General features: G+C 42.9%; 1 protein-coding gene across 2 annotated transcripts in view; it reads right to left on the bottom strand.

The window, feature by feature from the left end:
- Nucleotides 1-17,359: 17,359 nt before the first annotated feature.
- unm_sa1614 (un-named sa1614) overlaps nucleotides 17,360-22,391 on the bottom strand; it is a 111,139-nt gene continuing 106,107 nt past the window's right edge. For both annotated transcript variants that reach the window (XM_021609084.3, XM_021609086.3), the window contains exons 25-28: nucleotides 22,007-22,068; nucleotides 21,585-21,760; nucleotides 20,429-20,551; nucleotides 17,360-17,834 (exon numbers count right to left, since the gene is read on the bottom strand). In XM_021609084.3, coding sequence (XP_021464759.1) covers nucleotides 17,760-17,834; nucleotides 20,429-20,551; nucleotides 21,585-21,760; nucleotides 22,007-22,068 — 436 coding nt within the window. In that variant the 3' untranslated portion in view covers nucleotides 17,360-17,759. The remainder of the gene's footprint in view (nucleotides 17,835-20,428; nucleotides 20,552-21,584; nucleotides 21,761-22,006; nucleotides 22,069-22,391) is intronic.

Raw genomic sequence — 22,391 nt, 5'->3', positions numbered from 1 at the left:
GAATGGACCCAGCGACTTCGGATCCTCTCCACTCAGCCGTCGAGATCCAGGGAGCGATGCTAGGCAGACACGAGCAGGAATTGTCTGCTGCTCGACATGCCGTTGAGACCCTGGCCACCCAAGTCTCCAACCTCACAGAACAGGTTCACCATCTCTGCCTCGATCCACCGGCCACTTCCAGGGCTTTCGAATCTCCGGAGCCCAGAATCAATAACCCGCCGTGTTACTCTGGGGAGCCCACTGAATGCCGCTCGTTCCTCACCCAGTGTGATATTGTGTTTTCTCTCCAGCCCAACACTTACTCCAGGAGCACTGCTCGTGTCGCCTACGTCATATCTCTCCTTACTGGACGGGCTCGTGAGTGGGGCACGGCAATCTGGGAGGCAAGGGCTGAGTGTACTAACCAGTATCAGGACTTTAAGGAGGAGATGATACGGGTTTTTGATCGATCTGTTTTTGGGGAGGAGGCTTCCAGGGTCCTGTCTTCCCTATGTCAAGGTAATCGATCCATAACGGACTACTCTATTGAGTTTCGCACTCTTGCTGCCTCCAGTGGCTGGAACGAGCCGGCTTTGCTCGCTCGTTTTCTGGAGGGTCTCCGCGCAGAGGTAAAGGATGAGATTCTCTCCCGGGAGGTTCCTTCCAGCGTGGATTCCTTGATTGAACTCGCTATTCGCATTGAGCGACGGGTTGATCTTCGTCACCGAGCTCGTGGAAAGGAGCTCGCGTTCTCCGTTGCCCCCCTCTCCGCATCACTACCATCTTCCTCTGCCGGCTCGGGTGCTGAGCCTATGCAGCTGGGAGGTATCCGCATCTCGACTAAGGAGAGGGAACGGAGAATCACCAACCGCCTCTGTCTCTATTGCGGTTCTGCTGGTCATTTTGTCACTTCATGTCCAGTAAAAGCCAGAGCTCATCAGTAAGCGGAGGGCTACTGGTGAGCGCTACTACTCCTGTCTCTCCTTCAAGATCCTGCACTACCTTGTCGGTCCATCTACGCTGGACCGGTTCGTCAGCTTCCTGCAGTGCCTTAATAGACTCTGGGGCGGAGGGCTGTTTTATGGACGAGACCTGGGCTCGGGAACATGACATTCCTCTCAGACAGTTAAGGGAGTCCACGGCCTTGTTCGCCCTGGATGGTAGTCCTCTCCCCAGGATTCAGCGTGAGACGCTACCTTTAACCCTCACTGTTTCTGGTAATCATAGCGAAACCATTTCTTTTTTAATTTTTCGTTCACCTTTTACACCTGTTGTTTTGGGCCATCCCTGGCTAGTTTGTCATAATCCTTCCATTAATTGGTCTAGTAATTCTATCCTCTCCTGGAACGTCTCTTGTCATGTGAAATGTTTAATGTCTGCTATCCCTCCTGTTTCCTCTGTCTCTTCTTCACAGGAGGAGCCTGGTGATTTGACAGGGGTGCCGGAGGAATATCACGATCTGCGCACGGTGTTCAGTCGGTCCAGGGCCACCTCTCTTCCTCCACACCGGTCGTATGATTGTAGTATTGATCTCCTTCCGGGAACCACTCCCCCCCGGGGTAGACTATACTCTCTGTCGGCTCCCGAACGTAAGGCTCTCGAAGATTATTTGTCTGTAGCTCTTGCCGCCGGTACCATAGTCCCCTCCTCCTCTCCCGCCGGAGCGGGGGTTTTTTTTGTTAAGAAGAAGGACGGGTCCCTGCGCCCCTGCATAGATTATCGAGGGCTGAATGACATAACAGTGAAGAATCGTTATCCGCTTCCTCTTATGTCTTCAGCCTTCGAGATCCTGCAGGGAGCCAGGTTTTTCACTAAGTTGGACCTTCGTAACGCTTACCATCTCGTGCGCATCAGGGAGGGGGACGAGTGGAAGACGGCGTTTAACACTCCGTTAGGGCACTTTGAATACCGGGTTCTTCCTTTCGGCCTCGCTAACGCTCCAGCTGTCTTTCAGGCATTAGTCAATGATGTCCTGAGAGACATGCTGAACATCTTTGTTTTCGTTTACCTTGACGATATCCTGATTTTTTCACCGTCACTCCAGATTCATTTTCAGCACGTTCGACGTGTCCTCCAGCGCCTTTTAGAGAATTGTCTTTTTGTGAAGGCTGAGAAGTGCTCTTTTCATGCCTCCTCCGTCACATTTCTCGGTTCTGTTATTTCCGCTGAAGGCATTAAGATGGATCCCGCTAAGGTCCAAGCTGTCATTGATTGGCCCGTCCCTAAGTCACGCGTCGAGCTGCAGCGCTTTCTCGGCTTCGTGAACTTCTATCGTCGTTTCATCCGTAATTTCGGTCAGGTGGCAGCTCCTCTCACAGCCCTTACTTCTGTCAAGACGTGCTTTAAGTGGTCCGTTTCCGCCCAGAGAGCTTTTGATCTCCTCAAGAATCGTTTTACATCCGCACCTATCCTTGTTACACCTGACGTCACTAGACAGTTCGTTGTCGAGGTTGACGCGTCAGAGGTGGGCGTGGGAGCCATTCTTTCTCAGCGCTCCCTCTCTGACGACAAGGTCCACCCTTGCGCGTATTTTTCTCATCGCCTGTCGCCGTCGGAACGTAACTATGATGTGGGAAACCGCGAACTGCTCGCCATCCGCTTAGCCCTAGGCGAATGGCGACAGTGGTTGGAGGGGGCGACCGTTCCTTTTGTCGTTTGGACTGACCATAGGAACCTTGAGTACATCCGTTCTGCCAAACGACTTAATGCGCGTCAGGCGCGCTGGGCGCTGTTTTTCGCTCGTTTCGAGTTCGTGATTTCTTATCGTCCGGGCTCTAAGAACACCAAGCCTGATGCTTTATCTCGTCTCTTCAGTTCTTCAGTAGCCTCCACTGACCCCGAGGGGATTCTCCCTGAGGGGCGTGTTGTCGGGTTGACTGTCTGGGGAATTGAGAGGCAGGTAAAGCAAGCACTCACTCAAACTCCGTCGCCGCGCGCTTGTCCTAGGAACCTTCTTTTCGTTCCCGTTCCTACTCGTCTGGCCGTTCTTCAGTGGGCTCACTCTGCCAAGTTAGCCGGCCATCCTGGCGTTCGGGGTACGCTTGCTTCCATTCGCCAGCGTTTTTGGTGGCCCACCCGGGAGCATGACACGCGTCGCTTCGTGGCTGCTTGTTCGGTCTGCGCGCAGACTAAGTCCGGCAACTCCCCTCCTGCCGGCCGTCTCAGGCCGCTTCCCATTCCCTCTCGACCGTGGTCTCACATCGCCTTAGATTTTGTCACCGGACTGCCTTCGTCAGCGGGGAAGACTGTTATTCTTACGGTTGTCGACAGGTTCTCTAAGGCGGCTCATTTTATTCCCCTTGCTAAGCTTCCTTCTGCTAAAGAGACGGCACAAATCATCATCGAGAATGTTTTCAGAATTCATGGCCTTCCGTCAGACGTCGTTTCGGACAGAGGTCCGCAATTCACGTCTCAATTTTGGAGGGAGTTTTGCCGTTTGATTGGGGCTTCCGTCAGTCTCTCTTCCGGCTTTCACCCCCAGTCTAACGGTCAAGCAGAACGGGCCAATCAGACTATTGGTCGCATCTTACGCAGTCTTTCTTTTCGCAACCCTGCGTCTTGGTCAGAACAGCTCCCCTGGGCAGAATACGCCCACAACTCGCTTCCTTCGTCTGCGACCGGGCTATCTCCTTTTCAGAGTAGCCTCGGGTACCAGCCTCCGCTGTTCTCATCTCAGTTCGCCGAGTCCAGCGTCCCCTCCGCTCAGGCTTTTGTCCAACGTTGCGAGCGCACCTGGAAGAGGGTCAGGTCTGCACTTTGCCGTTATAGGGCGCAGACTGTGAGGGCTGCTAATAAGCGTAGAACTAAGAGTCCTAGATATTGTCGCGGTCAGAGAGTTTGGCTCTCCACTCAGAACCTTCCCCTTAAGACCGCTTCTCGCAAGTTGACTCCGCGGTTCATTGGTCCGTTCCGTATTGCTCAGATCATTAATCCTGTCGCAGTTCGACTTCTTCTTCCGCGATATCTTCGTCGCGTCCACCCGGTCTTCCATGTCTCCTGTGTCAAGCCCGTTCTTCGCGCCCCCGCTCGTCTCCCCCCCCCCCCCCCCATCCTTGTCGAGGGCGCACCCATCTACAGGGTCCGTAGGATTTTGGACATGCGTCCTCGGGGCCGTGGTCATCAGTACCTAGTAGATTGGGAGGGGTACGGTCCTGAGGAGAGGAGTTGGGTTCCCTCTCGGGACGTGCTGGACCGTGCGCTGATCGATGATTTCCTCCGTTGCCGCCAGGTTTCCTCCTCGAGTGCGCCAGGAGGCGCTCGGTGAGTGGGGGGGTACTGTCATGTATTGTCATGTTGTGTCTTGTTTCTGTCCTTTCCCTTCACCCTGTCTCCCTCTGCTGGTCGTTATTCGGTTACCTTTTCTCCCCCTCTTTCCCCCAGCTGTTCCTTGTCTCCTCCTAACTACCTCGTCACCCCTTTTCCCACCTGTTCCCTTTTTCCCTCTGATTAGTCCTCTATATCTCTCTCTGTTTTTGTTTCTGTCTTTGTCGGATTCTTGTTTGTGTTATTCATGCCTGAACCAGACTATCGTCATGTTTGCTGCAACCTTGTCCTGTCCTGTCGGAATCTGCCGGTCCATCTGAGCCTACCTATGTTTTGTCATTAAAGAAGCTCTGTTTACGTTAATTCGCTTTTGGGTCCTCATTCACGCACCGTAACAAAAACGGCAGTACCTTCAGGACTCCGCATCTCTTATTTCTAAAATGGGGTTTGTTTAAAACAATTACAGGTGCACCTTACTGTCTTATACTATATCATTGTAATGCATTCCCCTAATATTTCTTTAGGGCTTTTGAGTCCACACAGGTCTATAGCCCACACAGGACTTTCTCTTTTAGGCCTTAACTAGTCTAGGTATACATCTGGTACACACAGCTTTGGATGTCATCCGCCTACAGGTTCTAGTTATACATCCGGTACACACAGCTTTGGATGTTCAAGTTAATAAATGATCTTAACTAGTTCACACAGGTTTGGATGCTAACGGTAAATGATCTTAACTAGTTCACACAGATTCTAGTCTTCATCCGATACACACAGATTTGGATGTCCCTTGGAACTCAATTTTCTCTAAAAAAAATATAATAATTGTTTTCTAGAAATGTCAGTCTCTCATTTATCGGTCTCTGTTCGAAATGATGTATCCATTCCGCTGACCCTCCCAGCCAGGCGGGGATCCGATCGGCTCCGTCTAGTGGAGTATGGCTTCCACGGCTGCATCTAATGCAACTCCATGCACGGTTAACCTGGATTTCCCCGGGAACTATCAGCAAAACTAAGATTGTCATTCCCTTATTGTCGCCAAATATTGTCGTAGAATATTTCTGATTGAAAGGAGAGAAACTTTTAGATTTCTTCAAACAATCATACTTTAATATCAATTAATTGGTCGATACCACACTGAAGTGTGATGTCGAGAGCTCAATGAGCAGAACTGAGCCACAGCATTTTATAGCAAAGTACATCCTGCTGAATGTTCATGACAAACAACAGATGTGTAGACTTATACAAAGGTACATTGTGATATCAAGCAACAGACAGCAAGATTTACATTGTGCCAGGGTTCTGTCTCTAGGTAATTTAAACCTATATAAACAAGCAGTATCTTCTAAGTGTCACACCCCTTAGTCAGTCAATGGAATGCAGGCTGTAGGTTCTATCACCAAGCCATCATAAATCAATTACTAGCGCCAAGCCCCAGATGCCCTACTCAGTCCCACAGACACAGATGAGACTGTACTGAGAAACCTTATTTGATGCATAAACAGTATTAAAACATAATCTTGTAATTTTTCTACAATAATCGTATTCTGAGAAATTCTACAGATCCATTATGATACTCTTTTGTCCAAGTACTCGGCACACCCCTAACAGGAACATTTCCTTGAAAAGGTGCATTACGGATAAAGCGTGATCATGGTTTATAGAGAGAGTCTAATGGACCAATGGATTTGTTTCCCTGTGGGTCCTGCTTTTTATTTTACATCCATCAACACTAAACATAACAATTACATTTTAGAAAAAACAATGGCAACACTAGCTATTCTCTCATGGAATTTGAAAGGAATTAATAGTCCCATCAAACGTTCCAGCTGTCTTGATATTCCAGCAAAAAAACAAGGATTGGTACAAACTGGCTGCTTTTTCATCAGCCTAAAAAAACTGTGTGTAATCAGAATAATACATAAGAAACTCAATCACCATCCTCTTAAGGATCGGACCCTTTTTAGCAATTTCCGCCTAAAATGACATACCCAAATCTAGCTGCCTGTAGCTCAGCTCTGATATGCATATTCTTAATACCATTTTAAAGGAAACACTTTGAAGTTTGTGGAAATGTGAAATTCATGTAGGAGAATAACACATTAGATCTGGTAAAAGATAATACAATTATTTTTCATCTTTGAAATGCAAGAGAAAGGCCATACATTCAGATAGGAGTCCAGGTGTAATTTAGATTTTGGCCACAATATGTCAGCAGTGGGTGTGCAAAGTTTCAGACTGATCCAGTGAAGAATTACATCACAACACAGTATTTTGAATGAAGTCTTTACCAGGAGTTTGCCCAGATGTGCGGAATTGGTCAATTGATACAATATCAAGTACATAACTACAGAGAACATACAAAATGCTATGGTAATACAAAATGTAAGTTTACACACTCCCAGGAATTTCAGACATGATGGATAAAAAGCTCAGTTGTCCTGAGACTGCACAACTCTGCCAGGACCTAGGATCAAGGGAGACACTCAAGTGTTTTAGTTCTATATCGCTTGACACAATGATGAAAATAATCATGGCCTCTAAACCTTCAAGCTGCATACTGGACCCTATTCCAACTGAACTACTGAAAGAGCTGCTTCCTGTGCTTGGCCCTCCTATGTTGAACATAATAAACAGCTCTCTATCCACTGGATGTGTACCAAACTCACTAAAAGTGACAGTAATAAAGCCTCTCTTGAAAAAGCCGAACCTTGACCCAGAAAATATTTTTTTTAACTATTGGCCTGTATCAAATCTCCCATTCCTCCCAAAAATTGTAGAAAAAGCTATTGTGCAGTAACTCACTGCCTTCCTGAAGACAAACAATGTATACTAAATTCGTCAGTCTGGTTTTAGACCCCATCATAGCACTGAGACTGCACTTGTGAAGGTGGTAAATGACCTTTTAATGGCGTCAGACCGAGGCTCTGCATCTGTCCTCGTGCTCCTAGACCTTAGTGCTGCTTTTGATACCCTCGATCACCACATTCTTTTGGAGAGACAGGAAACCCAAATTGGTCTACACGGACAAGTTCTGGTCTGGTTTAGATCTTATCTGTCGGAAAGATATCAGTTTGTCTCTGTGAATGGTTTGTCCTCTGACAAATCAACTGTACATTTCAGCTGGAGGCAGGGCTTTCTCCTATAGAGCGCTGTGTGAGACGCAGACTCGGTCTCAACCTTTAAAAGCGAAGACCAAGAAGGCAGAATCACTTTCCTTAAATGTTTCCATAATAGAAAGAAAATTGCCTTAATTAATGTGTGTGCTCCAAATTCAAATGATCCAAAATTGTTTTATTCTCTGAACTGGATATTGTTAGAATTAACTTAACTTAATTCCAACTGGTTATTGGGATATGAACGCCTTTCTGGACATGCGGGACAAATCTAATAAGACCAACTACAATCCACAGGCAACCAAGGTTCTCCAACATATACTCTCCAATTACCACCTCATTGATACCTGGCGAGCTCATAACCCTAAAGCAAAATAATACACGTTTTATTCAAACAGGCACAAAACATTATCCCGAATGTATTTTGTATTATTATCGGCTCCTGTATTTTCTTCATCAAGAAAGTAGAATTGATTAACAAAAATTCAGTCGATGATCCTTGGATTTTATGAGACGCCATCAAAGGTTTTATTAAAAACAATGCCACTGCATTTGCATCTGGAATGAATAAATCACTATTAAAGAAGATATCAGTATTGGAAAAGTTGTTAATGACCTAAGAGCCTTCTCAACAAACACACATTTCAAACCAGGTAGAGTATACTTTCTACAAAGTCAAGACACAACTAAATCTACTGATAAGACAGAGCAGAATTTGCCATCCACTGAGTTAGACTAAAACACCGTAATGATAAATTAGCAGATGTTGCAACTATTGAATTGGAATCAAGTGAATTTGCATTTGTATTCATTAAGGATCCCCTGACAGCAGCTACTCTTCCTGGGGACCAGCAACATTAAGACAGTTATATAGAATACCAAATATTACATTTCACAACACTTTTCACAACACATTGTGTTCCCTCAGGCCGCTACTCTACTATCCCTTATCTACAATACAAAATCTATGTGTACGTGTGTGTAGTGCGTGTCTTATCATGTGTATGTATGTCTGTGCCTGTATGTATCTCTTCACCGTCCCTGCTGCTCCATGAGGTGTATTTGTGTCTGTTTTTTTCCCATCTGATTCTACTACATTAGTTACCTGATGTGGAATAGAGTTCCCTGTAGGCATGGCTCTATGTAGTACTGTGCGACTCCCAGTGTGCTCTTGACCTTGGGATTGTGAAGACTTTTGTGGCATGTCTTGTGGGGTATGCATTGGTGTCCAAGCTGTGTGCTAGTAGTTTAAACAGACACCTCAAAGCGTTCAGCATGTCAACACTTCTTACAAAAACAAGTAGTGATGAAGTCAATCCCTCACCACTTTGAACCATGACAGGGTTACTTCAAGCAGTCACCTCAACTTGCTCAATTTCCAAATAACTTATTACAAGATTTAGTTGCGGTTTAAGGTTTAGTGAATGATTTGTCCCAAATACAATGGTTTTAGTTTTTGAAAAATTAAGGACTAACTTATTCCTTGCCACCATTCTGAAACTAACTGCAGCTCTTTGTTAAGTGTTGCAGTGATTTCGCTGTAGTAGCTGTCATGTATAGTGTTGAATCATCCGCATACATAGACACACCGGCTTTACTCAAGGCCAGTGGCATGTCATTAGTAAATAATGAAAAAAGTAAAGGGCCTCGACAGCTGCAATGATGAATTCCTGATTTCTCCTGGATTTTTTTTAAGAGGCTTCCATTAAATAACACCCTCTGTGTTCTGTTAGACAGGTAACTCTTAATCCACAATATGGCAGGTGTTAAACCATAACACATGTTTTTCCAGCAGCAGACTAGGATTGATCATGTCAAAAGTAGCACTGAAGTCTAACAAAACAGCTCCCACAATCGTCTTATCATCTATTTCTCTCAACCAATCATCAGTCATTTGTGTAAGTGCCATGCTTGTTGAATGTCCTTCCCTATAAGCATGCTGAAAGTACGTTGTCAATTTGTTTACAGTAAAATAGCATTTTACATGGTCAAACACAATTTTCCCTAAGGGCTGATTTGTTGGCTATTTGAGGCAGTAAAGGGGGCTTTACTCTTCTTGGGTAGCGGAATTACTTTTCCTTTCCAACAGGCCTGAGGGCACATACTTTCTAGTAGGCTTAGATTGAAGATATGGCAAAAAGGAGTGGCAATATCATCTGCTATTATCCTCAGTAAATTTCCATCCAAGTTGTCAGAACCCGGTGGCTTGTCATTGTTGATAGACAAATAATTTTTCACCTCTTCCACCCTCAATTTACAGAATTCAAAATTACAACGCTTGTCTTTCATAATTTGATCCGTTATACTTGGATGTGTAGTGTCAGCGTTTGTTGCTGGCATGTCATGCCTTAGTTTGCTTGCTAATGAAAAAAATCATTAAAGTAATTGGCAATAGTGGGTTTTGTGATGAATGAGCCATCTGATTCAATTAATTACTATCAGAACCCAAAATTAATCAACAAAAGATTCTCCCGTTTTTATAAAGAATTGTACATCTCTGATTGTAAATCCACACCAAGCCAGACGAGTCGTTTTTAAAAGAAATACGTACTCCTCCTCTCAACTCAAGTTATAAAATAAACCTACTGCTTCTCAAGACACCGATGGAGGACTCCATATCTACTTTCACAATCGTTTCCCATTTTAAATATTTGGGAGTAGATATATTTCCTTCCTTATATACAACCAGAAACTTTAACAGAACGCTGAATTCAATAGACCTCAGTAGACGGACTAACATCCCAGTTGTTTTAATACTAGAACCGATTGGCCTTTCAGCCTTTAACCTATAAGTACCCGTCAGAGAACGTTGAAAACGTTGTCGGGCGTCCCATTTACCATACACATCGGATGCAAATCAAACCGCAAGGTGTGCAAACATAAGCACCAAGGCTTGATAAATTGTGCTTAAACAATTGTAAAGCATGACTTGTATGAAGAAATATTTGTGGAAATATATTACTGTAAAAATAAAACAATAGCTATTTGTTTAGATAGTCAATGATATATTTTGTATAATTCTACAAGGTCCTATTAAACATGCAGGCCTAAAGCCAATTTTCGACACATCCTGGCCAATGACGTATCAACATTCTAACAGTCTAATAAATACATTTCATACATGCTATGGGAAAAATAATAATTTTGTTGTGTTTATAAAGGTCTTAGGTAACATTAGAAAACTAAAAATGTATTATTTCAAATAACATAGCATGTATTAGTTTGTTACTCTATGGCTATAAGTAAAAAAAAAAAAAACACTAGTTCAAGAAGTCCATTATAATTTAATTTTGCCAGGTCTAAAGAAACATGCGGAAATAAGAAAAAGTGTTTAAAAGATAACAGAATAGCGAATTTTAAATTTATTATGTTGGTCTGCTTAGTAGCCAGAGCAACGCTGCCACACAAGCAGTCATGCTCTAAACGCATGGACAGCGCAGATACTCTTGGAAAAAGTGACATTTGGAAATAGAGCTGAGAACTATTTGACAAAGGTAAGTGTCATAGAAACTGCAGAATATGCTCTCTCTCATACTATATGGAAATCAAAAAGTTACCTGCATGTGACTGAAGGAGGATTTGATAAAGTGCATTACAAGATGCATCCCTCTCTTCATGTGCAATTTGACAACTGATAATACTGTCAGTCAGACTATTGCCAATTTAATCTTGTCTATAGGCAAACTCTTATGTGTGGAATTAGTTTTGGTATAGCGTAGGTGTAGTTTCGATGAGCCGGCTGCGCAGGCTGAATGGCATCTTTTGTTTCCCCTTGATCATCAACTTCGATAACACGAGTCAAGGATATGTTTTGCATTATTCTAAAGGACTACTGCAACACGTGCCATGTTTTAATTTCTACCTTACAATACATTTGATTAGTAATAGTTTTAGTAAATAAAACAGTCCAGTAATAGCTTATTTTTACAAAGTAAAACGTAAAAGAAATAAAATAAAATATAATTATTTGCTATAAACATAAGTGCTAACGCTGACAAATAGGCATAACAAACTCATTACACTGTTGTATTTCTAAATTAAAACAATCACTTCACGTTCCTCATCATTCAGTTAGGCTTAATTTACAGTGCCTTGCGAAAGTATTCGGCCCCCTTGAACTTTGCGACCTTTTGCCACATTTCAGGCTTCAAACATAAAGATATAAAACTGTATTTTTTTGTGAAGAATCAACAACAAGTGGGACACAAGCATGAAGTGGAACGACATTTATTGGATATTTCAAACTTTTTTAACAAATCAAAAACTGAAAAATTGGGCGTGCAAAATGATTCAGCCCCTTTACTTTCAGTGCAGCAAACTCTCTCCAGAAGTTCAGTGAGGATCTCTGAATGATCCAATGTTGACCTAAATGACTAATGATAATAAATACAATCCACCTGTGTGTAATCAAGTCTCCGTATAAATGCACCTGCACTGTGATAGTCTCAGAGGTCCGTTAAAAGCGCAGAGAGCATCATGAAGGAACACACCAGGCAGGTCCGAGATACTGTTGTGAAGAAGTTTAAAGCCGGATTTGGATACAAAAAGATTTCCCAAGCTTTAAACATCCCAAGGAGCACTGTGCAAGCGATAATATTGAAATGGAAGGAGTATCAGACCACTGCAAATCTACCAAGACCTGGCCGTCCCTCTAAACTTTCAGCTCATACAAGGAGAAGACTGATCAGAGATGCAGCAGGGAACAGGAAAGATGGGGAAGACAGGGAAGATGGTTAAAATTGATGGGAAGATGGATGGAGCCAAATACAGGACCATTCTGGAAGAAAACCTGATGGAGTCTGCAAAAGACCTGAGACTGGGACGGAGATTTGTCTTCCAACAAGACAATGATCCAAAACATAAAGCAAAATCTACAATGGAATGGTTCAAAAATAAACATATCCAGGTGTTAGAATGGCCAAGTCAAAGTCCAGACATGAATCCAATCGAGAATCTGTGGAAAGAACTGAAAACTGCTGTTCACAAATCCAACCTCACTGAGCTCGAGCTGTTTTGCAAGGAGGAATGGGAAACAATTTCAGTCTCTCGATGTGCAAAACTGATAGAGACATACCCCAAGCGACTTACAGCTGTAATCGCAGCAAAAGGTGGCGCTACAAAGTATTAACTTAAGGGGGCTGAATAATTTTGCACGCCCAATTTTTCAGTTTTTGATTTGTTAAAAAAGTTTGAAATATCCAATAAATGTCGTTCCACTTCATGATTGTGTCCCACTTGTTGTTGATTCTTCACAAAAAACACAGTTTTATATCTTTATGTTTGAAGCCTGAAATGTGGCAAAAGGTCGCAAAGTTCAAGGGGGCCGAATACTTTCGCAAGGCACTGTAAATTCAATTGTGAAGTAACTTGCACAATTAACATCCATTCGTCATTCATTCAGTGAGGAGAGAGAGACGCTTTACCAACGTCCTAGTGCATTGTCTTGGCAAGTTAAGTTGATAATAGGTGTGAAGAAATCAGGTGAAAAGGCTCCACATACTTTTTTTTGCTCAACTGTCAAAATTTTGAAATCACAATGTAAAATACAAACATTTAGGAAAAGTCAGGGAAGGAGCAGGACATAGGTTCTTTGGGAGGTGATTTAAAAAAAAATGAACGTACGAAATCAAACGTCAGTGGTCTATGATGGTTCTAGTGTTAGTCGGCAGAATATCTATTGTCAAAATAAATATATATTGCCACGGCTGAATTTCTGTAGGTCAATGCTTCTCTTGTCTCCCCCTTCTGGCTATTGTGTGGTTTCGGAATGTATATGGCAAGGTAAGCGATCCCGGATAAAATGAACAAACTTACAAAGAGGAAGAGGTGGTCTTCACTGATATATCCCTTAACTATTCTTTGGTCCCATTATTGCTCACACAATCTCTATTTGTCGCAACATTTTGAAACAGTGAATACTGAACAAAAATCTAAACATAACAATTTACAGTTCATATAAGATACATTTGTCAATTGAAATTAAATAATTAGGCCCTAATCTATGGATTTCACATGACTGGGCAGGAGCACAGCCATGGGTGGGCCTGGGAGGGCATAGGCCCACTTGGAAGCCAGGTTCAACCACTGGGTAGCCAGGCCCAGCCAACTATAATGTTTTTTTTCCCACAAAAGATTTATTACAGACAGAATTACTGCTCAGCACACCACCCTCCCCCCTCTGATGATGCCGCAGGTGAAGAAGCCGGATGTGGAGGTCCTGGGCTGGTGTGGTTACACGTGGTCTGCGGTTGTGAGGCCGGTTGGACATACTGCCATATTATCTAAAACGATGTTGGAGTCGGTTTATGATAGAGAAATTAACATTAAATTATCTGGAAACAGGTATGGTGGACGTTCCTGCATTCAGCATGCCAATTGCACGTGGCATTGTGTTAAGTGACAAAACTGCACATTTTAGAGTGGTCTTTTATTGTCCCCTGCACAAGGTGCGCCTGTGTAGTGATGTTTAATCAGCTTCTTTATGGATTATCTTGACAAAGGATAAAATAGGTCACTAACAGGGATGTAAACAGATCAGTGCACAAACATTAGAGATAAATAATTTGGACAATGCTTATGGACAATTTCTGTGATATTTTATTTCAGCTCATGAAACATGGGAACAGCACTTTACATCTTGCAATCATAATTCTGTTCAGTGTAACTGGGAATCAAAACGTTATGCCCATACTCCAATATTTCACAATAATACCTTGTGACCTTTTTGCATTCCCCCCCCCCCCCCCCCCCCCATGGTCCAAATGTGGAATCTGTACCCTTGCCGATATCATGGACAGTAATGCTTTGAGATTATTCTAAGATTTGAAAATACACATTACCAGGCAACTCATTTTTTTCCTAATTACAATTTAGTTCAATTATGCTAGCCTATGGAGTCCCTTGGGAAACCCAACTACTGAACCATCTAATAATGGGATTTATGAATAAATGATCTGGGCTGCCGAAAGGACTGATCTCTCTATATCATATAGTGCATATCGGGAAAGTATTCAGACACCTTGACCTTTCCACATTTTGCTTCATACAGCCTTATTCTAAAATGGATTAAAACAAATCTCTCATCAATTCACCCATAATGACAAAACGCAAACGGGTTTTAAGAAATGCTTGCAAATTTATTACAAACGCGAAACAAATATACCTTATTTACATAAGTATTCAGACCCTTTTATATGAGACTCGAAGTTGAGTTCAGGTGCATCCTGTTTCAATTGATCATCCTTGAGATGTTTCTAGAATTTGATTGGATTCCACCAATGGTAAATTAAATTGATTGGACATGATTTGGAAAGGTACACACACACACACACCTGTCTATATAAGGTCCCAAAGTTGACAGTGCATGTCAGAGCAAAAACCAAGCCATGAGGTCGAAGGAATTGCCCGTAGAGCTCAGAGACAGGATGTGTCAAGGCAGAGATCTGGGGAAGGGTACCAAAGAAATGTCTGCATCATTGAAAGTTCCCAAGAACACAGTGGCCTCCATCATTCTTAATTGGAAGATGTTAAGAACCACTAAGACTATTCCTAGAGCTGGCCGCCAGGCCAAACTGAGCAATCGGGGGAGAAGGGCCTTGGTCAGGGATGTGACCAAGAACCTGACAGAGCTCAAGAGTTCCTCTGTGGAGTTGGTTGTCCTCCTGAAATGTTCTCCCATCTCTGCAACAGTCCACCAATCAGACCTTGATGGTATAGTGGCCAGATGGAAACCACTCCTCAGTAAAAGGCACATGACAGCTTGCTTGGAGTCTGCCAAAAGGTACCTAAAGGACTCTCCGACCATGAGAAACAAGATTCTCTGGTCTGATGAAACCAAGATTGAACTCTTTGGTCTGAATGTCAAGCATCACGTCTGGAGGAAAGCTGGCACCATCCCTATGGTGAATCATGGTGATGTTTTTCAGTGGCAGGGACTGGGAGACTAGTCAGGATTGAGGGAAAGATGAACGGAGCAAAGTACAGAGATCCTTGATGAAAACCTGCTCCAGAGCGCTCAAGACCTCTGACTAGGGCGAAGGTTCAACTTCCAACAGGACAACGACCCTAACCACACAGCCAAGACAATGTAGGAGTGGCTTGTTTCTGAATGTCCTTGAGTGGCCCAGCCAGAGCCCAGACTTGAATCCAATTGAATCTCTCTGGAGACCTGAAAATATCTGTGCAGCGACGCTCCCCATCCAACCTGACAGAGCTTGAGAGGATCTGCAGAGAAGAATGGGAGAAACTCCCCAAATACAGGTGTGCCAAGCTTGTAGCGTCATACCCAAGAACACTCAAGGCTGTAATCGCTGCCAAAGGTGCTTCAACAAAAGTACTGAGTAGGGTCTGAATATACTTATGTAAATGTCATGTCAGTTTCTATTTTTAATACATTTGCAAAAATGTCTAAAAACCTGTTTTTGCTTTGTCATTATGTGGTATTGTGTGTAGATTGATGAGGGGAAACAAAATATTTAATCCATGTTAGAATAAGACTGGAACGTAACAAAATATGGAAAAAGTCAAGGGGTCTGAATAATTTCCAAATGCACTGTATAAACAACTTTTGGAAAGCTCATATTCTGAGCGAGCCATTAAAAAAGTATTGTCCACAAATCTAAGTGAATTTGAACAAAAAATATGACCTCGGCATCCTGCAATCCGAAACCATCAATTTATAGATTTTAAGTGTGTTCACAGACTGTATTTAACACAAAGGAAACGTTTTACGATGAAACAGGCCCCAACTCTCAACCGTGTCCCCTAAATCAGGTAGGCACATTCTTTCATATGATGTGGGAGTGCCCTGCAGTTAAATGCAGCTGGGACAAAGTTACAAAATGTATGTGTGTTATTTTAAATATTCAATGCTTTGCATATACTATATTACTTAACGATGATAGGTCCTTGGATCTCTCAATAAATCAGAGATGATCACTGCTGGCATGCAGCACTGCCGCAAAAAAAAAAAGGATCTTGGCTCCTAAATGGCAATCACCTCTCTCTCCAAATTCCTCAGAAGATATACAGTTAATATTAGAAGTTATACCATTAGAATGATCTACAGTGATAATGAATGGTGCTAATTTAGAAACAATTGGGTCCTGGACAAATACACTTGACTCTAAAGAATAACCTCAGCTAAAACCCAACACATCCAAATAAACAATCTATAAAGTCCAAACATACAAACAGTTTTACTTGTTTTATTTTACATATTAAATGTATTGTTACTTGTTGGCTCTGTGTTATAATCATGGCGATTAATACTTTGCATTTGTGTTGCTTTTTATTTATTTTTTCTTATTGTTGATTGGCAGCCCACGGCTGGATGCAAGTTAACTATTCAATAATATGAATATATATGAATATACAGTGGGGAGAACAAGTATTTGATACACTGCCAATTTTGCAGGTTTTCCTATTTACAAAGCATGTAGAGGTCTGTATTTTTTTTATCATAGGTACACTTCAACTGTGAGAGACGGAATCTAAAACAAAAATCCAGAAAATCACATTGTATGATTTTTAAGTAATTAATTTGCATTTTATTGCATGACATAAGTATTTGATCACCTACCAACCAGTAAGAATTCCGGCTCTCACAGACCTGTTTTTCTTTAAGAAGCCCTCCTGTTCTCCACTCATTACCTGTATGAACTGCACCTGTTTGAACTCGTTACCTGTATAAAAGACACCTGTCCACACACTCAATCAAACAAACAGACTCCAACCTCTCCACAATGGCCAAGACCAGAGAGCTGTGTAAGGACATCAGGGCTAAAATTGTAGACCTGCACAAGGCTCCCCACTGTATGTATTTTGCATGTAGCCCCCCCCCACCCCCCCAAGAAAAAAAAATGAATAAAGATTTGGTCACACAAAAAAACAAAGCAAAAAATGTAAACAGATGGCTTCCCCAAGATGAGGAAAACTTGAGCGGTGATGTTCAAACATTGTTCTCTCCATCGGCGTACATTCATGATCAGAACCAAATATCCCAGAGTGCCCCATGATCCTTGGGTATTTTTATTTTTTTTACCTTTATTTTGATTAGGGAGTCATTGCTGAAACCAAGGTTTCTTTTCCAGATGAGCCTTGTATAGCACAATACACATCAAATACACAAAACACATTAAACTACACATTCATATATATCCATTTAAAATACACAACACATGAAAAGCAAAACACAACCAGAAAAAACAGACATTGTTCAGGAAAAAAGGTCCCCTAACAACTCAAAGGAATGTCTGAGCCCAGGTCCGGTAGCCCCTACATCTTTAGGTTAACAATTAGGTAAGGTATGGAATAAGTTTGAGCTTGGTCCTGAAGTCATTGGGAAGGGTGGCAGGTTGCCAGGTTACTTTACAGAACATGTCCTCCAGCTTTTGGCTTGTGTCAGTCAGACAACAAATGGACGAAAGATGAAGGGAACAGGCCTTTCTTGTTTGGCTGGCCCTCAACGTATCCATGCTGTGAGGACAAAATAACAAAATATTGATGGGTTGCACAAAAAAAATCTACCATTGACCCATCTACACCCCATTTGTATGTTTGTTAGTTCAGGTTGTCTGCTTTTGTGACTACGGGGGGAGATTCCATTGGAAAACCAGATGGCCTATTGAGTATCCAGAGGAAGAGGAAGCTGTTTATCCTATAGCCCTCCTATATAGGGTTTCTGGCATAGTTATATCACAATTCTAGAAGATAAAGAATACAATGGACATTATATCCTGTCAGACCTGGGTTCTAATACTGTTTCAAATATTCTCAATTACTTTCACATTTGAAAAGACAAGTAGTTGAATATTGGAATGTATTTGGAAATACACACGGAAAGCATTTGAAAATACAAGACACTGACTCAAATACAGTCCCATGCTTTTAACCCATTTATTTGCTTTTACAAATAACCATTCAAAAACTAAAATAAAAGTATTTATTTGTTTGGAAATACTAAAATATACAGAAAAAAGTATTTTGAATACCAGATACTCAAATACACATGTATTTGAACCCAGGTCTGTATCCTGTATGAAAGGGGATCTTTGGGTTGGACTAGACATTCTATACTTGTCTTTCCATCTTACTCTTGTTTTCTTTCTTAACTATTCAATCCACATTGCAGAAGTTCAGCTTTAGCTTTAAACTATGTATATGTCAGCTCAATCTGAAATTACTTTAACATTTTTCATTCGGAATCTGTAACTCTTCTGTTAAAAAAAAAGAAAAAGTATGTGAACACCCCTTGAAATTAGTGGACACCCTTTCAGCTATTTCAGCCACACCCATTGCTGATAGGTGTATAAAATCAAGCACACAACCATGTGACCTCCATAGATAAACATAGTCAGTTGAATAGCCCGTACTAAAGAGTTGACTTTCAACGTGGTTCCGTCATAGGATGCCACCTTTCCAACAAGTTATTTCCTCACATTTCTGCCCTGCTAAAGCTGCCCCGGTCAACTGTAAGTGCTGTTATTGTGAAGTGGAAACGTCGAGGAGCAACAATGGCTCAGCCGCGAAGTGATAGCTCACAGAACAGGACCGCTCTGTGCTGAAACGCGTTGCGCTTAAAAATCATCTGTCCTCGGTTGCAGCACTCATTACCGAGTTCCAAACTGCCTCTGGAAGCAATGTCAGCACAATAACTGTTACTCAGGAGCTTCATGAATGGGTTTTCATGGCCTAGCAGCTGCGCACAAGCCTAAGATCACCATCCACAATGCCAAGCGTCAGCTGGAGTGGTGTAAAGCTTGCCGCCATTGGACTCTAGAGCAGTGGAAGCTCGTTTTCTGGAGTGATAAATCACGCTTCATCAACTGGCAGTCCGACGGACTAATTTGGGTTTGGTGGATGCCAGGAGAACGCTACCTGCCCAAATGCCCCTTAGTTCCAGTGAAGGGAAATCTTAACGCTACAGCATACAATGACATTCTAGACGATTCTGTGCTTCCAACTTTGTGGCAACAGTTTGGGGAAGGCCCTTTCCTGTTTCAGCATAATGCCCCCGTAAAAAAAAGCGAGGTCTATACAGAAATGTTTTTTCAAGATCAATGTGGAATAAATTAACTGGCCTGCACAGAGCCCTGACCACAACCCCATCGAACACCTTTGGGATGAATTGGAATGATGACTGTGAACCAGGCCTAATTGCCCAACATCAGTGCCCAACTAATGCTCTTTTGGCTGAATGAAAGCAAGTCCCAGCAGCAATGATCCAACATCTAGTGGAAAGCCTTCCCAGAAGAGTGGGGGCTGTTACAGCAGCAAAGGGGGGACAAACTCCATATTACTACCCATGATTTTGGAATGAGATGTTCAGGTGTCCACATACTCTTGGCCATGTAGTGTATTTCTTCGCCAGCGCAATCTGTAGGATATTGCCGAGGGTCAAAACCTAATCTGGAAGGCATTATGAGGGCCTTGTTGGATGTTTTCGACGACTCATTGATGCAGATATGGAGACTGAATGAAACAAGGTCAACGGAGAGGAATCTGGCCGAACCAATTTCAGCTGTCCCGCTGTCCGTCTGCGAACTATTCACCTTGTTTCGCAAACTGACAAGCATCTCTTTTGGATGTCCATCTCCTTACTCAATCAGTAAATGATTCTGTCAATTATCAAACAGATACAATAGCTGACAGGAAAGGGAAACTTGTGATTTGAACAGGGATTTTTGTCACAATTCACAAGGATTAACTGTAAATCACTTGGCTTTTTACAGACAGAAGAAATATGATACTGGAGGTAACAACAGTAAAAGTCTGAGGGCCCAGTGTTTTTGTACAAATGTGACGGAGTGTTACAGTTTGGAAACAAGATTGACCCCCCTGGCTCTCTAATGGTGCATGTTGGATTGTAAACCTTGGGATTATTTACACAACAGAAACAAAATAAAGGTACAGGTTGCACATTTTGTTTACTATTTCAATTAAGCTGTTGCCCCAAAACTTTGAACCTACACACTGAAGAAGGCCTACTGCCAAAACAGATTTGGGGAGGGTAATCTGATACTAAATCTGTGTCTGAGGGCAACTTCTACCTGTAACTGAGAGGTACCTACCCACCAATCAGCATCGTCCTCTCCAAGCACAACCAATACCTCGCCCTCGTTGAAAGTGAGCTCATCATGGTGGTCACCCACACAGCCATAGATGGCTTGGACCCGCATCACTTTTGGCTTGGGCTGGAAAACAAGCAGATAGATACAACAGCACTAGTGAGTGAAAACACCACACACCAGTAAGTAAATAAAAACATTACACCATCCCTAAGGGTGACTAAGCCAAACCTGTGCTTAATCAAAAATCAAATATTTGTTCCGAGGGGGTATATGGTGTATGCCCCACAGTAATGATTCAGGGAAAATGTCAAAATGTCTAATTTAGGGGCCTCCCGGGTGGCGCAGTGGTTAAGGGTGCTGTACTGCAGCGCCAGCCATCAGAGTTCCTGGGTTCGCGCCCAGGCTCTGTCGTAACCGGCCGCGACCGGGAGGTCCGTGGGGCGACGCACAATTGGCCTAGCGTCGCCCGGGTTAGGGAGGGCTTGGTCGGTAGGGGTGTCCTTGTCTCATCGCTCACCAGCGACTCCTGTGGCGGGCTGGGCGCAGTGTGCGCTAACCAAGGTGGCCAGGTGCACGGTGTTTCCTCCGGCGCATTGGTGCGGCTGGCTTCCGGGTTGGATGCGTGCTGTGTTAAGAAGCAGTGCGGCTTGGTTGGGTTGTGTATCGGAGGACGCATGACTTTCAACCTTCGTCTCTCCCGAGCCCGTACGGGAGTTGTAGCGATGAGACAACAACAATTGGATACCACGAAATTGGGGAGAAAAAGGGGTAAAATTCAAAAAAAAAAAAATTCTGTCATTAGAGTAAGTAAAGATATCAGACTGAGCATCTAATCCTGGTGTGGTGACTAAGTGTGCCAACTATTTGCCAACTATTTGCTGGAGCCTTTGCGTCACAGCAGATAGAGCTATTGCCAATTTGAAGTATGCTGCTTGCCTAAAAAACACATTTGCTGGCCTTTGGACGTATACAGTAAAAATCAAACTTAAATATAGTCTGCTATGCCTTGATCTCCACTATAAATGGAAATACCAACCAAATCAAACAATTGTTGATGAAAATTAAACTTTGGCGCGGGGGGGATTAATGAAAATGAATTGTTGTCCTCCCTAACAAAAAAAAATGTAAGGAAAAGAGTCAGCCTGCCCCCTCTCACCAGTGCTCTCCTTGGCATGGGGTGTGGGGGATCGCCTTGGTGGGAGGAGGCCCCATTGGACTGCAGGCTGATGGAGCGGGGGGCCATGGGGGAGTTTAGAGGAGGGTGTCTGCTGCTGGGCTGAGGCATCTGATAGACAAAGTGGGACTTTTTGCTCTTTCCATCTGTGCGGAATCCTAGGGGGCACAAAGGGGAGAGCGATCAATAAGACACTCGCCCGTTATGTCTGTGAAATAAATGTGGTTGAATTCTATGTAGAGAGCATACTATGGAGAATGATCATGTGTAGTTTTACAACTACCAACCACTTCAAGAAAAAGGTGTTACCCAATGTTGCTCCTGAAAAAGATGTGCTTTCATATGTGTGATACAAAAATAAGTAAAATAGATTCAATCTGTAAAATATAGATAGAATACTTTACCTCTCTCTGGTAGTTCAGATAGGGAGTTGAGGGCAGTCACAGAGTATTTTGGAGACCCTGAGCTGAAATGGACAGGGAAAGACAATGTATACAGTAGTTGGCACAGTGTTATGACAGAATAAATTGATGTATCTGGTGATAGTTCCTGAATGTAGTTTACGATGGCTCAATCAGTAAGGCTGGTCTGAATGGCTTGCTCCATTTAATTTCATACAGCATTACGACCAGGACTTTCCTGAATTGGATCCTTTGTTCCTACCCCCTAGGGGAATTGAACTTATTCCAGAGGCTGCTCCTCTGGAATAAGGTATTCAGAGTGGACTTGTAGTCCGACTCAGGAGGTGTGCACACCATCCACCTCTTCCGAGTATATTACTAACAAATT

This window comes from Oncorhynchus mykiss, chromosome 7 (genome assembly GCF_057628025.1).
Source record: "Oncorhynchus mykiss isolate SJ-2025 chromosome 7, ASM5762802v1, whole genome shotgun sequence".
NCBI lineage: Eukaryota > Metazoa > Chordata > Actinopteri > Salmoniformes > Salmonidae > Oncorhynchus > Oncorhynchus mykiss.
This window is presented reverse-complemented; position numbering and strand designations above follow the sequence as displayed.